The sequence below is a fragment of the Malania oleifera genome, chromosome 1 (assembly GCF_029873635.1).
Source record: "Malania oleifera isolate guangnan ecotype guangnan chromosome 1, ASM2987363v1, whole genome shotgun sequence".
NCBI lineage: Eukaryota > Viridiplantae > Streptophyta > Magnoliopsida > Santalales > Ximeniaceae > Malania > Malania oleifera.
Genome location: NC_080417.1, coordinates 37,366,856 through 37,384,836, shown reverse-complemented (window position 1 = coordinate 37,384,836; position 17,981 = coordinate 37,366,856). Strand labels below are relative to the sequence as shown.

The 17,981-nt window shown below is 32.7% G+C and overlaps 1 protein-coding gene across 1 annotated transcript; it reads left to right on the top strand.

The window, feature by feature from the left end:
• The first annotated feature begins 9,491 nt into the window (after positions 1–9,491).
• Positions 9,492–17,414, top strand: LOC131147025 (probable ubiquitin-conjugating enzyme E2 16). The gene is made up of 6 exons (XM_058096905.1): positions 9,492–9,679; positions 9,795–9,898; positions 10,063–10,165; positions 10,312–10,375; positions 16,350–16,438; positions 16,980–17,414. Exons 1-6 carry the CDS (start codon positions 9,650–9,652, stop codon positions 17,073–17,075), a joined length of 486 nt encoding a protein of 161 aa, XP_057952888.1. The 5' UTR covers positions 9,492–9,649; the 3' UTR covers positions 17,076–17,414.
• Positions 17,415–17,981: the final 567 nt, after the last annotated feature.

The window sequence follows — 17,981 nt, the reverse complement described above, 5'->3', positions numbered from 1 at the left end:
GGGTGTTGTGAAGAAGTAAAGAATCTCGAAGGAATTCAGTAAAATATTTATGCTGTGCTAAGAATTTCATGTCATTCGTTAGTCATGTTTTGATCAAATGATAAATGACCATCCTTGGCCGACCAGTATCCCTAAAAAGAACCAAATATTGATTTACCATTTGTTAACCCATTTTAGCCTAATTATTAAAGTAATTTTTCTTAAAAGTTAGTTCACCAGAAATTTAACCTGGTTTGGGTCCCCTAACGTTTGACAAGTCATTTGAGACAATGAGCATTGCCAAAAGGATGATAGGCCATTTTTCCACTACACGAAGAAGTTTAAAAGAAAAATAAGTCCCTTGCTAGCCCTTTTGAGTCTGAAAAATTCAATTCTTGATTAACCCGTCAAAGGATCACATCCCATACCAGGGCAGTTTTTAAAAAACAAGAAAAAAAAAAGAAAAAAAATTAGTCCCAAATGGAGTCCAAATCAAAATGGAGTTAAGATTCCTTCATGAAAGGAAAAGCAAAAGGAGCAATAAAAGCAAAAGATATAGAAAAACGAAGAGAAAAAGAAGGAAAAATAAAGAAAGAAACAAGGGACATACTTCATATGTGATCTTTGGCCAATTTATCCTTGATAAGATTAATAATTTTGAGCCTTATTTAACCATTTTCTTCTTTAACCTATACCCCCCCAGCCTACATTACGGTCCAAATGAAAGTCTTGACCAGATTGGTACACATTGTTGTCTCGAATGATTTGTAAGACTCAATGTTGAGTTTGAACTACATAATGACCTTATCCTAAAAAGGTACATAAGCAGCTTGTTCAAATAACAAGTTCGGTCAATATCTTGCAAAGTGTCTCAACTCAAATTGGGGCAGAAAAATGTTATTATGGGATGAGATTTTTGAGCTTTAGTTTCCCTTTTCTTTTGAAAACTTATATCCTTAAGCCTACGTTTCGTTTCGAGTCTTAAATACCATCTTGAGATCAAAACATAGACTGAACCTGGCTAAACTAAAGGCAACAGTTAAATGAGAAATTTCTAGCGGTCTCATAGCAGAATGAGACAAAAAGGGAAGAAGTGGCCATCGATAAAGCTAGGGCAGTTGAAGAGAAGATCGGCTATTCAGTTTGGTAAATTAACATCAATGTCATATGACTTTTGAATACTGATATGAATTTTCCTTGTAATAGCATTGGAACATGGTAAAACATTCATTTTATGCAGGTGACCTTTTGATTTAACAAGTTGATGTCATAATTGCATAATCATTCCTCATTTCTAAAAAACTAAAAAAAAAAAAAAAACCTTCTTACTCTTCCAAGCTTGAAAAGAGGATGGATAGTAAATACAAACAAGACTAAATAAAATTACAATTGAAAATATGAATTGTCTTCATACTTTTACTCTTCTACTTCCATGGACTGAGCCAAGCCGTATGCACTTAAAGTTCCTCATGGCTTCCTTAGCATCCTTACCATCCATGCATGCTAAATAATTATCTTATTCAAAATCTCAATGCACAAGTAATATACTAAGTGATTTGTCATTATCAAAACAGGATTAGACTCATAGAGTCAACAATCTCCTAGGCTTGTTACTCCCCAAACAAGCAGCCCAACAATGTTGTGCCACTGTGGTTAGATTTTACTCTCAAATGAAATTTATAAATTGTATTTTCTTCATATTAAGATGAACTACATGTTGTGGTATGTGTAGATATACACATGACCATGCACAACGAGAGAAGGAAAATACTATGGGATCTCTTTGCAAATAATTTGGGGGCCTTTATGCTAGGTGCATACTTTTACTAACTAAATAAAATAACTTTTTGGAGGCACAATAAATTTCTACATTGTATAAAGAATAGTAGCCTAATACTCATACTCAATAACCTCATTGCCACCTTCAACACATACTAGAGAATATATGTAAATTTCTATTGGAGTATCTAGAAGAGAAGGAAGCAATTTACCTCATATTATCACATGTTTTGGTTCCTTGAAGATTACAGGACAGTGAAGAACCACTACTATTGTGGTTGTCGAGTGCCCAAAGTGACGTATTATGATGGTCACAATAAAGATCTACCATGACAATCTACAATATCCATAGCTGTAACTCCTCCCACATAGGCATAGTAGAATAGTAATTTGCAATACTATAGACCCAAGTTAATTTATTGATTGGTGCATTTTCCCTATGGAGCTATGAAGACTATTGCTCCTAATGTGACACACACTTTGATCCTTTAAATGAAAGAACATGTGCTTTAGAGTTCCATGTATTTTCATTGTGGTGTCGATGCTACCGATCTAGGAAACATGTTTTATTTGGTCTCAAAGTTAAAACTTCACTTCTTTATCCACCTCACATTACATATATGAGGTGAATTGAGTCACACTTTGTCAATTAATTAATGGCTTTCAAAGAAATCTTATTATGTTTTTTTTTTTTTGGCTCTTGGCCTTCCTGAGAATTAGAGTCGAGGTACTCCTCATATCTTTTCTTTTAGGACGTCCTTAGGCCTTGGGGTTAAGGTGCTCCTCACTCTAAGGTGTTTCTCCAATTATAAGGGTTGTCAACATGGAAAGAAAACTTGTACTGCCTAGCTTGCCACTGTTGATGCCAAAAATCGCACCTTAAACCCTAAACTAGAAATCTAATTCCCTATCTTTATGTCTACAGATCACTAATAATCACCTATAACCAAGGAAAATGAAAGACAATGCAATTTTGGGAGGATTCGGAGTCTACCTTGAGAGATCACTCTAACGTTAAAGTCAAGCAAGAGAGAAATAAGTTACTATTTTTAAGTCGACTAGTTTAGTGGAAATTCAAAATTTTAAGCTGTTTCATTTTTGTCGGCTGTTAAATCTAAGCATGTCAAGTGTCCTAGTTGTTGTAACATTTCAGGAAATGATTAGGGTACTTGGTAGTTGTTGGTTGGTAATTTTTAGTTTAAATTTGAACTTTTAAAATTCAAAATTCAAGTGTTGTTTCCCTCTATTTTTGACTGGTCTATAAATAGACCATTTGGGAGACATTTTGGGGCATGTATTAGTGGGGGCAAGGAAGTGGATTGCATAGAGATACAAGGGAATTCAAGTACTCTTTAGTGCGTGAAGAAAGTTTAACTTTTGGGAAAACATGCATGTTATTATGTAATATGTGTTTGTTTTTATTCTTGCATCTAATCTTGTGATTTTTGTCAAAGATGTCATCTAAGGTCTGTTTAGAGAGAAGTCATAGTCTAAATTTTCAAAAAAAAAAAAAAAACATAAAATTGCACAAAATTGCATTTTTCAAGAGTTGGAACATGCGGATGGTTAACCAATCTGTGCCGCACACAGTAGAGTGCCCTTGGGTTTTCAAATAAATAATTGTTCGCTACAGTAAGCAATTAATTGACCTCTGTAGGTCGTTGATTGGCTAATCCAAATGATGTTTTGACTATTTTTCTAATTTTTTTTTCATTATGTCAATGGATCAAAACTTTCTCAAAAGTGTAGTTGAATTTGTTTGTTGAATTCATGATTTGGTTTCATGGTTTTCCATAAAAAAAAAATTTAAAAACTTCCATTTTTCAAAATGTTTTAAGTGTTATCAAATTTTCAAACCAAAATTCTTGAATGAATGCCTATGATGTGGCTTTTGGGCATTTTTTTTATAGGTTTCAAGTTTTTTAAATATGAGTTTTCAATGCAAGTTTGTGGTTCTCCCCCCCCCCCCCACACACACACACACACACACACACACACACACACACACACACACAAACAAATTCGAACTTTTTTAAGGTTTAAGGAAGAAATGATATTTTTGCAAGTAATCACTTATGAAGTGACATAAAGGTGGAAAAGTATCTTATATTTTAACTTAAACTTACTTTTGCAAAGAATTTATTGAAAAAAAATAAAAAATTTGAAGCAAATATATAAAAAAAAATGTCAATTAGAGGCTTTAAGATTTTTCAAGGATTTCAAAAATCATCAAAATTTTTTCAAAATTCATATTTGAAAATGTTTTGATAAATTATAGATGACTTGATTCTTCTGTGGAGGATATGTTGGCAATCTACAATTATAGGCTCAAACATACCAACCAAAAAACCAAAATATTATTATTTTAATTTATTTTTAAAATTTTAAAGTTTGTGCACGAATGTATATTTGTTTTGAAGGGGCATATAATAGTCAGGGCCGACTCATCACAATATGGGGTCTTAGGTGAATGATTTAATTAGGGGCCCTTAATATTTTGTTTAATTTTTATTTTTATTTAAAATTAATTTTTCTAACTTTTTGAGATGCAAAATCACTAATTAAAGTTTTATATTCAAGATTTTCAAGTTTTTTTTCCTATTAATAACATAGCCAATCTATTTAATCTTTCTAGTAACATAGTTGATCGAATATTTGCTGAAGCGTCCCCTACGAGCGACGCGTTGCACTTGAACCACCCGGGTGTAGCGAAAAGTGGGCGAGGGTGGGCTAGGTCGTCGCCTCGAAGCGACGCGCCGTGTCGGCGCCCAGGTACGGTGTCAAATATGCGAGGGTTCCTGCATCATTCTGGATGTGGGCAGGTAAAGACGTTAGTTCAGAAAACTAAGATTAGATTAGCAACTTGGAATATAGGGACACTTATGGGTAAAAGCATGGAAATTGTGGATACAATGATTAGAAGAAGAATTAATATAATTTGCCTTCAAGAAACTAAGTGGGTGGGGGAGAAAGCTAGAAAAATCGATAAATCAGGTTTTAAACTTTGGTACACTGGAAAAGAAAAACATAAGAATGGAGTAGGCATTATTATAGACAAAAACTTAAAAGATAGCGTTGTGGATGTAACTAGAGTAAGAGATAGAATTATAAAAATCAAAATGGTATTAGGACAAGAGATAATAAATATCATTAGTGCTTATGCTCCTCAAGTTGGCTTAGCAAAAAATCTTAAGAGATAATTTTGGGAAGATATGGATAGTATTATACAAGGCATACCAGGGACTGAGAAAATATTTATAGGAGGAGATCTGAATGGACATGTTGGAAGAGATAATAAAAATTATGAAAGGATACATAGAGGATATGGATATGGAGACAAAAAAAATTATGAAAGGATACATAGAGGATATGGATATGGAGACAAAAATGAGTCTGGGGAGATGATCTTAGACTTTGCTATGTCATATGATTTTAGTATAATGAATACTTGCTTTAAGAAGAGAGAAGAACACTTAATAACCTTTAAAAGTAGACAAAATAGAAGTCAAATATATTTTTTTTTAACTAGGAGGGTAGATCGTGTATGATGCAAGGATTGTAAAGTTATTCCAAGTGAAAGTCTAACCACACAACATAGAGTCTTAGTGTTAGATATATGCATTAAAAAATGAAAGAAAAAGGATAAAATAAACCAGTGTAAGAGAACTAGATGGTGGAACCTAAAAGGAGAAAATATAATAAAATTTAAAGATAAAATGATCAAAGATGGGGATTGGACCTTAGAGGATGGGATAGATTCAAATACTCTTTGGAGTAGATTAGCTAGCTCTATTAAAAAGATAGCAAAAGAGATTTTAGGCAAATCAAGGGGAAGATTCTCAAATAGCAAAGAAAGTTGGTGGTGGGATAAAGATGTATAAAAAATCATAAAGACAAAAAGAATTTGGTATAAAACGTGGCAAAAATGTAGAAACAGCGATAACTTTGAAAAATATAAGGAGGCAAGAAAAGATGCAAAAAGGACCGTTAGTGAAGCTAAATATAGATCATTTAATAGTTTGTATGATAGATTAGGTACAAAAGAAGGGAAAAGAAATATATTTAAACTTGCTAAAGCTAGAAAAAGGAAGAACAAGGATTTAGGAAATGTAAAATGTATAAAAAGTGAGGATGATATTGTCTTGGTTAAGGACGAAGATATTAAAGAAAGATGGTGAAGTTACTTTAGTAAGTTGTTTAACGAAAACCAAATAGAAGGCTTAAATTTAGAATTGTCAAATGAGGAAAAGACTAAAAATATAAGATTTATTCGAAAAATTAAAGTTAACGAAGTTAAGTTTGTACTAAAAAAGATGAAAAATAGGAAAGTTATGGGACCAGATAACATCCCAATTGAAGTTTGGAAATGCTTGGGTGATAACGGAATTATATGGTTAACTAATTTATTTAATACAATTGTAAAAACTAAGAAAATGCCAGATGAATGGAGGAAAAGCACTTTAATACCTATATACAAAAATAAAGGAGATATTCAAAATTGTAATAACTATCGTGGAATTAAACTTATGAGTCATACGATGAAACTATGGGAAAGAGTAGTTGAACAAAGATTAAGGTTAGAAACGAAGATCTCAGAAAATCAATTTGATTTTATGCTTGGGAGATCTACCACAGAAGTTATTTATCTTTTAAGAAAATTATTGGAAAAGTTTAAGGAAAAGAAAAGGGACTTGCATATGATATTTATTGACCTTGAGAAAGCATATGATAGGATACCTAGGGAAGTTCTATGGTGGGTTTTAGAAAAAAAGGGTGTATGTTGTAGGTATACCGATGTCATTAAGGATATGTACGATGGAGTAATGACTAGTGTAAAGACTATAGATGGAGAAACTAGAGAATTTCCAATTACCATAGGTGTACATCAAGGATCTGCTTTGAGTCCTTATCTTTTTGCTTTAGTGATGGACCAATTGACTAAGAGTATTCAAAAGGAGGTTCCATGGTGTATGTTGTTTGCAGATGATATTGTATTCATTGACGAAACTAGGGATGGAGTAGAGGTTGAGTTAGAATTATGGAGAGAAGTTTTGGAATCTAGAGGCTTTAAGATAAGTAGAAATAAAACAGAATATATGAAATGTAATTTTAGTAATGATAGGAGGAATATTGGAGACAAAGTTAAACTTGATGATGAAGAAATAAATAGCACTTGTAGATTTCGATACCTTGAATCTATTATGCAAGCTGAAGGAGAAATTGAAGATGATGTAATGCATAGAGTTAAAGCAGGTTGGGTAAAATGGAGAAGTTTTTCAAGTGTTCTATGTGATCGTAGAATACCCTTAAAATTGAAAGGGAAGTTTTATAGGACAGCTATAAGACCAGCTATGCTATATGGATCAGAATGTTGGGCGACGAAGAAACATAATATCCAAAAAGTAAAAGTTGTCGAGATGAGGATGCTTAGATGGATGAGTGGTATAACATTGAAAGATAAATTAAGGAATGAACATATTCGTGGTAAGTTAGGTGTAGCTCCTATACAAGATAAGATAAGGGAAGGAAGACTCAGATGGTATGGACACTTGCAACGTAAGCCTTATAGTGCACCTGTGAGGAAGAGTGACTTAGTTACTGTGGGGGGCAGTAGAAGGGGTAGGGGTAGACCTAAAATAACTTGGGAGGAGATCGTGAGTAAGGATTTAATATCTTTGAATCTATCAAAAGAAATGGTCTATGATCGCATAAATTGGCGGAAAAGGATTCATATAGTCGACCCCACTTAGTGGGACTAAGGCTCGATTTTGTTGTTATTGTTGTTGTTGTTGTTAAGTTTTAAAAAATTTCTTTCTACAGAAGTTACTATCATAGGTATTGTTAATACTATAAGCAATAAATGCATTTGAAAAACAAGCTATCTTTTTTATAAATACATTGAGACTTGAAAAAAAAAGAATTAAATTGCATTTATTTTATAATTTAAAATACAATTTCATTTACTTGATAGTGGGAAAGTCAATATATGAAAAGATAACATCATAAATAATGTTAATATTATTACATTAAAAAAAATTTGGGAGCCCCAACATTTTTGGTGCCCTAGGCAAACACCTTAACTGCCTAAAGGCTAGGCTTGCACTGATAATAGTGGGGTTTTGATGAGGTTAAGTCCTTTATATGACCCCTATGAAAATCTTTTCAAAAGATGTTGAAGCGATATAAGTGTTTTTCTTTTTGGTAAAAAAAAAACACAAAAGAAAGGATAAGTTGTAGCAGACAATAGCTCGGTCTCAGCACACGGTCAATCAACCATAGCTTCAACTTATATTTCATGCTTTAAAGTGGTCACTTTTCATAAAATTGCTTTCTAAAAGGGAGATACACACATAAGTATGAGAATCATTTGTAGAATGGGTGCTATAAGATGTTAGTTCTTTGAATTCCTTGAAAAAAAAAATTTTCCTTTATTTTACCTTTTCAAATTAAAATAAAGTGGCAACTCCGTTTTCTAAATTGAGATAAGTTACATAATCAATATATTGGTTATTTGCACTAGTTTGATCTTCAAATGGTCGCCAAGCCTAGTATCGACAATATCTATAAATTTTTTAAATTTCTAAAAAATAATTTAAATTATTAAAAAATATTTTAAATATTTTTCAATTGCCATATACAATAACATTGTTCTTGTAAAGTAAATTATGAAATACAATGTTAACTAAAATAATTGTAATAATTTTTCATTATAATGTTTTTAATTTGTATTCTTTTATGCTTTATTATTTCAATTATATTATTTAATTATTGATTGATTTAAGGACCACAATGAGCATTGCTCAATCATTTTTTTCAACTTGCTTTAGTTTTGACATAATAACCAAACGAGTTGTTGGCTTTCGTTTTCTAGTTTTTGTTTTTAGTTTTTGTCCTTGTAAATTTTGATGGTGATTGCAAACATCCCCTAAGATTAAGGAGAGTTATGAATAATTAATCATAATCATAGATGACTATTGTTTAAGGTTATAAATGAGCCAAGTCAAGTCTAACTTTACCATGTTCAAATTTATTTATTATTAAATTTTTAAAAATTAGTTAATAAATTTTTATTAAGAAATTAAAATTTTTCTTGTTGATTTAGTTTCAATTTGACATTTTCAATGACCATAATTAATTGAGTTAAATCAATATATTATAAATATATAAATATATATTATATATAACATTATACTCATTTTTAGTAACTTAGAAATAAAAATAATTGTATTACACTCTTGATGCTTAAATTTTAATATCGAATATTAAAATTAATTTGTTGATTATTATGAAAGAATTTATACTGACTTTAAAATTTTAAATTATATTTAAAGATTCAACGGGTTTAAAAATTGATTAATTAATTTTCTATTAACTTTTTAAAACTTGAAATAATTTTATTTTATTGAGCTTACAAATTGTACCCTACCTTATTTGGTGCTCTTACACTTAAAGATTCTTCTAAACCAAAAAGTACAAGAAGGAAAAAAAAAAAAAAAAAAGAGATATTAAAAAGTGAAGAGGCGGAGAGTTGATGATACCAGAGAATTTACCTTAGTAAAAAATTTTATAAATAAATATTTAGGGAAAATATAAATATAGAAAATATTTGGCAACAGAACATGAAAGATTTGCTACTTTATGCATACCTCCAACATTACGAAAATGACACTAGTTAAACTCCCAAACCCAAAGCGCGCTAAACGACGCCGTTCGGGCAAGTTGCCGACTTGCCCTTGCTTTCATAATTGAAAAATACAGACAGTTGGAGAAAAAAAAAAAGGATAAATAGTAATTATTAGTGCGGAACTCGACGGGCTACGTGCGGCGACATCCTTTCCTTCGTCCTCCTCGTCAACATCTCTCTCTCTCATCCGCCATTGCAGAGGGAAGCATGACCAGTTCCTCAGCTACCTCTCGCAAGGTCTCTCTCTTTCTCTTTCTCTCTCTGCCTTAATTTTTTAGGTCTATTTTTCTTTATATGCATCTGTCTCTGTTCTTCAAGTTTTTACTGTTCATTGATTCTATGTTATGTTTAGACGCTGAGCAAGATTGCCTGCAATAGACTCCAGAAAGAGTTGGTTGAGTGGCAGGTCAATCCTCCTGCCGGCTTCAAGCACAAAGTCTCCGATAATCTCCAAAGGTCTGTCAATTTTTCTTAGGGTTTTGAATTTGTCGCTAACCTACTTCCTGTAAACCCCTTCTCATTCGTTTTATAAAGCTTAATTTGCACGGATTTTGATTGTTAATGCCTGATTTTATATTTTTGAAGCTTTAATGTTAATTCTTATAATTTGCGATGCGAAGGTGGGTTATTGAAGTGAATGGAGCACCCGGAACTCTTTACGCTAGCGAAACTTATCAGCTTCAGGTGGACTTTCCTGAGCATTACCCCATGGAAGCTCCGCAGGTATACATGCAATTACTAGATTCTGTATTCTGATCATTTTTTTTTTCTTCATTTCCTTGCTTGAATTTCAATTTCTCTGTTTAATTAGGTACTTCTGTATGTATTCATTTTGATTCGCGTAAGTGTGACGTTTGTGCGTTGTTCAGGTGATATTTCTGCAGCCTGCGCCACTGCATCCTCATATTTACAGCAATGGCCATATTTGTTTAGGTAAATTTGCAGTTTTTATGATTACTTTTTTCTATTGCATTTGTCGCCCCTGATTAGCATCATCATAGTTCACTTATTATCCTTTTTTTCATTTGGATATTTTTTTTTCTGAAATTGATGCCTATGATTGTCTAAAACTTTGCAACCTATAATTTGTTATGTTAAAACACATGCATAGCATATGCCTACATAGGCATATGTATGTACGTAATTTTGATTTCTGAATTAGAGTGTCAAGGAAGCAAATTCAGGGGTTGGAAGTCTTCGCCTTTTTATCCTTTAAGTGCTAAAGTTATATGTTCAAGTAAGCTCTTTGATAAGTAATTTGGTAGAAGGAATAATAGCTTAAGGTTGGATGTACATATCCCTAACAGCTTGTTATGATAATTGTTGTCGTCATATCATGGAATTGAGTATGAAAAAAGAATGGCACCTACCTATTGGAAGTCTGTCTTCCTATTACAAGAAATTATTTAGGAAATAGTGAGTAATGAACAAAGTGTGAGGAGACCGCAGGATTATCTCAGCTACACCTCTATGAAATCTTGAGCACTGAGAAGCTTTTGCGACTTTGGAATCTGATCCCCAATGTTTCATGGTATGGATTTCAATAATATTTTTGATGGTTATATCTTGGAAATTGAATTCATTCTAAAGCTAAGCCCACTTTTTTTTTTTTTCTTTTTTTAATTCGTACTTTATGAATTGACTGAGTGCCCAAAGACTCCCAAGCCCTACTATGTCCTATTTTTTTGCTCTGAAACTGTATGCCATTGTGCTGTCCTTGGATAGAAGGACTACATTTCTTTTCCATTATCATTTTCTCGCTCAATTAAAAGTATGTTATGCATGGTTAGGGTTTTGGAAATTGGAACCCACTGGTGTAGAAGAATATCAAATGAAGAAAAAGAAAAGAAAAGTATATTTAGTCACTATCATTGAAGAAAACTTTGGGAAGACAGAATTTGAAGTCCTTGAATGATCCTTAATCTGTCAGGACTGAATGAATTTTATTGACATTGTTTCTTGGTGAGAGAAGGTTCACTGCTCTTGAGGAATGCTTTTGATGCTAACTGTGGTGTTTTACCAAAAAAAAAATGTTGTTCTGAAAATGTCTGGCTTTTTATATATATAAAATAAAATTTCTATTTCTGTTTCTTTTCGGTAGCGCTTAATGCATATGTTTGAACATCTGTTAGTCAGTGAGAACAGGTGAATGCTTATTGCTAGATATTTTCTTCCAGAGAGTGTTGCTTGCATGCTATGTGAATAACGTCTTAGAAGTATGTTTATGATCAATCATATCTGTTTGATTTACATTTGTTGTGATTGAATTTGTTTGGTTTTGCTTTTTCATCCTCTCTTAATTGGTGATCATGGGTTTCTGATTTAGCTTTGAACTGTATAGGCCTCTTAGGCTGTGATTTAAGTGAACAGAATGGTGTGCTACATGTAGATAGTAAATCATTTTTTCCCATGATTGGTTCACTTGTAAAATACCGTTGGTGGATCCTTATGTTTTAATTACTAGTTTGAGTGATTGGTGACAATCTAATTTTGAGGTTTGCGTTGAACTAGGCTAGTAGGCTAACTATTTTATGCTCACATTGTTACTGCTTGGATTTTTTTGGGTTAAAAGCATCCATTAATAAACATCAAATGCATCTGAGGAAGAGAAACAGTTAACATTGTCAAGCACTTTTGTCCTAATAGGGGACGGGAAAACTGTGTTGCTCTGCATTAAGTGTAAACCCAAAACATCAAATGCATCTGAGGAAGAGAAACAGTTAACATTGTCAAGCACTTTTCTCCTAATAGGGGACGGGAAAACTGTGTTGCTCTGCATTAAGTGTAAACCCAAACATGGTATAGCCGTAGTTAATGCGTCTGCTACCTCTGCGTGCTGCCTTTGAAACATGAGAAATCCTAACAGAATAAAAATTTCCCTACAAATATCTGATGTCTTTCATGGATGTCTACAATCTGTGAGGTATCTCAGAAAAACCAGAAATGAAGTCTGCAAAGAAACGGGAAGCAGAATTAAGAATTGATGTGGGTTTGGTGCATGACCCTGAAAAACAACTTACTTCAATGTTTTCAAATGCATTATGACAACACAAACCATATTTTCATCGACTTCCCAAACTCCAATCTTGCCTCTCTTTATGGATTCTTATTTTATAAAGCCAATTCATAATATTACTGTTGATCTCGAGTAGTTCTATAACCTGGGATACACACCCAAGCTCACGTAGTAAAAGGGAAGTAAATGACAATTTGTTCCATGGATTCACTAGTGCAAAATACAGAGTCAAGATTAGAAAAATTAGCTAAGTTATCAAATTACGTAAATGATTCCTAGTTGGTAACTTATCATTGGTGACTTGCCACAAAAGAGACTTGATCTTAGATGTAACATTTGAATACAGAATTATACTGCTATTTAATTCCAAAACCCTTTTCACTGTTGTCCTAATGTGACAAAATTGTGGGTTTCCAAAATATCCTGGTTAATCTATACATGTCCGTATTTTCGTAATTCAGTCATGTCTTTTTGCCTAGCTGCGTGAAGGTACTCTTAACACTGCTCATGGTGCATCATCATTCCCCAGGCTCTCCTTTTTCTGCATTTATTCATTTTTGGGTTAATTACACAACTAGTCCCTGAAGTTTCACTAGATTGCAGATGACTTAATGGAAATTAGGGAGATTGATGTAAAGTACGAAATTGCAACTCCTTTTTTTTAATATATATTTTAAGTTTAGGGAGTTAAAATGGCATGATCTAAAGTTTAGGATGATGTGCAATCTAGTGAAACTTCAGGGGCTAGCTGTGTAGTTTGTTGTATTATTATTTTTTTAAATTATGCATTCTATGTGTTGACAGGCTGTTCGTCTACTTTTCCTGTTGTCTTCGCCATTTTTTATTAAATTTATCTCAAATCTCAGTTTCTATGCTGTCTTAAATTTTTTTTATTGCTTTTGGCACATGGAAGAAGCCATTGAATTCACCGTGGCACTTATACTATTGACCTTCAACGTGGGTGAGGCCATCATGGCGGCCATTGCCACCTTCAATAGTCTCATTGCTTGGAGCCTTGGTGCGTATTGGCCCTCAATTGTAGCCTTTGTGGATGGTGACACCAATGGCGGCCATAAGTGCCCCCATGGTCTTCCCCCATTCTAGTGTACTTTCTCTAATCTAAATTTCCACATTGGAACCACAACTGTTATCATACAAACTGTAGTTTCTCTTCTCATAATCATTTCCCTCTTTCTTTGATTATAATTCTTTAGAATCCTAAAAGCAATAAGGTTTTGTTTGGTTCATATAATAGCTATTCCTAGAAACAAAATGGAATACAAGGTGAACTTTGTGAATATTGGTAATATTTATTCCTTATTATTCTAACTTTGAAGGAAAGGAATAGACATTCCCATATTGAAATTTGGGAATAATTACTCCTTGTTTGTTCCTTGTTATGGATTCTCATTAAGTTTTAGATTGTCATTTGCTTTATGTAATAACATGTTTCTTTTATGCAAACTATCAAATTCTTTTATTGTAACTATTCTATTTGTACTTAGCTAAAAAGGGAAAAAAAAAAAAAAAACCTGTTCTGTTCCTAGACACTCTGAACCCAACGTAACCTTAGGGTTTTGATTGGAAATTTTGGAATATATTGAAGATGGTTGTGTTCTTGCAATAGAGGTGTGTTTTTTTTCCTTCATTTTCATTTTAGAAAAAATGGTTATTGGTTTTTTTTTGGATTGTTGAGTTAGTAAACAAATTAATTAGTTGTATGTGGAGATCTAATGAGGTAAATGAGAACAATCTAAATAGTTCTTGGTGGTTCAGAAATATAGCTATTGCATGGTAGCGTTTTTTATGGGTTTGACAGTATTCTTCTAATTCAATATTTCTTTTAATGCATTGCATGGTTGGTAATCTAATGCATTTTGACTGAAGTAATAAGCATCCTTAGTAACAAGAAGGCTTCCAATGAATCCCTGTAAATGAACTGGGTTTTCTGATCATCACCAACACTGAGGCATTCCCTCTATGTCCTACTCCAATTTAAAGTACTTTTCTCAATTAGTTTCCATTTACAGTCAAATATATATATATATATATATATATATATATATATATTTGTTTGTTTTTTAGTCATGAATAAATGGATATGTTTTATAACATTAAATGCTCCTGAAGGATTTGCACTAAAGGATAAAAATATTTGTAGTCGTTCTTCGTAGACAGTGAAAAACAAAAGAAAATATTTTACATTTCCAGTTCTATAAAGTGTTGTATCTTTGTCAATCTAACAGCATAAAATTACTCTGTTATTTATCTTTTTTTTCCATTTCTTCTTCTCTTTAAAACGAGTAGAATTGAATTAATAGTTGTCCTTAATTGCTCTGCATTTTTATAAAATATAATAATATGGGGTTCCTAAAAAGTATGATGGCAATACATTCATTTTTAAGGCTCATGGCTCGTTTGGTTTGCGGAATAACTATTACTTGGAATAAGAAAAAATACACTGAATAGTTCTCTTATATGTTTCTTATTATTTTATTCAGGGAATAGACATTCCCTCATTATTTCATTCAACATGTAATAAAAAAAAGAATAGACATTCCCATGATGAAATTTAGGAATAGTTATTCATTAACTATTCCTTGTTATGGACTTATAAAATGTTTCACATTCTTATTTGTTCTATGATATTAACATAATTTTTTGTATAACTAATTGTAATTAATTTATTATAACTACTAATCTATTCTTAAGAGTAGACATTCTGCGAATCAAAATGTCAGGTCAATGTCGTATACAAAAAAATTTGACACGTGTTGTATAAGTAAAAAGTAAAGCTAACTTATGAGAGCCATAATATTAAATTTGAGCATTTGACTGAGTGGCCACTAGAGGAGAGTACCCAGTAAAAAGTATACTCAGTTTCCATCGTAGGAACAGGAATAGCCCAAAAAATATTAAGTGCATTGACAGGAACAGCTGCAGATGGTCTGCCAATGTCGCACTGCTTATCCTCAATATCACAAAGATTAATATACCAATCAATGTTAACTTGTATTATCAGGTGGCTAATGAAGTGTCCACTTAAAGGCCCATAAATAAATAGATTTACCGTCAGCGACAACCTATCTGATACCCCCTATCAAGAATATTTCTGTTAGCAAAAGGAACTATATATATATATATATATATATATATATATATATATATATATATATATATATTTTAAAAAAAGAAAACTTTTTCCTAATACTTGACCTTAATAATCTTAACTCAAAAATTATCCCCTTCAGTGAAGATATGCCAAGCAAGCTTAGCAATAAGAGCATTATTAAGATGGTTAAATTGCTGAAAACCCAGACCACCTGATTCTTAGGCAGGCAAATATTATCTTATAAGAACTACTTACTAAGATTAGCAAGACCTCCCGGTATCATTGTTTTGATATTTTATGTCAGATGTTTGCATGCTTGATTATCAGGGGGAAAGTTGGACAGTTTTCATATTAGCACTTGACATTTGAAATTCTGATCATTTTTGGTTTCTTTATAATATGTATATAATTGTTACTTGTAATTTTGTGGGTCATATTATGCTAATTCATCTTTGTGCACATTTGCTCTTCTTTTTCCTCTCCATACTCATCTTTGATCCATCTCATTTGAGCATCGACTTTAGTCATTGCTGCATCTTCCTAGTTGGTTTGATTTTTGATCTACTATACATGTAGTCATGGCCTATGTTTTTCTGGCTTGGCAGTTCCCTCAGGCTTTTTTAAATAGGCACACGCACACATGTGCGCATGCACGCACGCACGCACACACACACACACACACACACACACACAAATATAGGTTTAGTATTAGCGCTAAACATTCTTATGCTAGTTTGATAAAATGATCAACTTCTAATGTTCTTTGTTCACTGATGTAGATATTTTGTATGATTCATGGTCACCGGCCATGACCGTTGGTTCTATCTGTATTAGCATTCTCTCCATGCTGTCCAGCTCCACAGTGAAGGTTTGAATTTATTTTCTTTCAAGTGATTTTGTATTCCTGCTTTACAACTGGGCATATAATTCATACTGGTCCATGGTTATTCCAGTAACACCTGAACTGAGGATGTTATGCCCTTGTATCTCTGAATGGACCTTATGAAAGGTTTCCAGTTGGGAACAACTGCAGGCTAATGCTTCTGCCTGCATTTTTCTGTTCTTTTACTTTTTCTGCCTTTTCTTCCTTTTGCAAGGATTCCTTGGACCTTGGAAAATGTGAGAGAGAAAATTTCTTGTTTGTTTAGCTTGGAAAATGAGAAAACAGTTTAAATTTATATATAATATATAAATACAAAAAAAAAAAAAAACTATTTGTTTGACATGTCACCAACCTTAGATTTTTTTAAAAACTTTTAATCGAATTTGATCAAGTTTTTGCCAAGGAAAATAGTTTTTCGTCATATATTTTATAACCTTTTTTTTTCTTCCCCCTCACAAAATCCTTGATGCAAACAGAGCTTACATGTAGCTGGGTGAGTTATATGATTTTTGTCTTTTGGTAACAGCAACGCCCTGAAGACAATGATCGATACGTTAAAAATTGTAGAAATGGCAGATCTCCGAAGGAGACAAGGTGGTGGTTCCATGACGATAAGGTGTAACAAGCCAGAGCACATCATTCCCAGCGGTACTTCCTGAAGAATAGAATGGCTTCCTTTTTTCAAAAAACCAAGGGGAAGAAGGAAGAAGTTGGGGTGAAAAAAAAAATGCGGGTTTAAGGGTTATAACTATAAGCAGAGAAAGCATTCTGAGAAACTGATGATTCAGCTCAAGTGTTGAATAGTTTGCTGTAAATTGACAATGCTTGTTTATGTGTAAAGCAGAGAGGGACCTTTGGTGTTTTGTTAACTTTTAAGCGAACAAACTCACTTGGGTGTTGATAGTTGATCTTGCTGCATTGTAAGCTCTCATAAATCCTTCAATAATTCTTCTGTTTCTAACTGATAAGAACTCACCATTCCTCCACTTTCTATAAACTGTTTTTCAACAAATTCCCTTGTTATGTATCACCCTTTGTTTCTTGGGCATATTGTTCTGGAGCTGCTCTCCATTCGCGAACAAGAGGGAGATACCTGATGGGCTCACACAACTTCGTGTATGATGATGCAGTCGGCCTTAGCGTTAATTGAATTGTATGTAGGTTAGCATGGGGATCGGAGATCATGGGAGGTTGTAGTTTATACTTGATCTGAATAAAGTTTTATTACCATTTTAAAAAAGGGTACAATTCATTGTAGAATAATAAATATATAATGAGAATGGCTGAGTTTGAAAAAATAATATAAAAAATTATATCTGTTTTTCTCGTTTATATATAGAAAGTTTAACTCTATGGTGGACGCGTATAGGCTGACACTAGGTTTTTGGCTTCATTTTTTTTTTATTCCTGTTTCACTTTGTTGTTTTGCCTCTCTCTCTCTCTCTCTCTCTCTCTCTCTCTCTGATTTTTTTTTTTTTTTACTTTTTTAAAAAAATATTTTTAGTACTCTCTCTCAGAGTCGGAGCAA

What these genes read in the sequence shown, in the direction of transcription:
- LOC131147025 (XM_058096905.1), top strand. Translation starts at nt 9,650, where the DNA reads ATGACCAGTTCCTCAGCTACCTCTCGCAAG. An exon ending in CAATGGCCATATTTGTTTAG is followed by an intron (nt 10,376 to 16,349) that starts GTAAATTTGCAG and finishes TCACTGATGTAG; the next exon opens with ATATTTTGTATGATTCATGG. An exon ending in TGTCCAGCTCCACAGTGAAG is followed by an intron (nt 16,439 to 16,979) that starts GTTTGAATTTAT and finishes TTTTGGTAACAG; the next exon opens with CAACGCCCTGAAGACAATGA.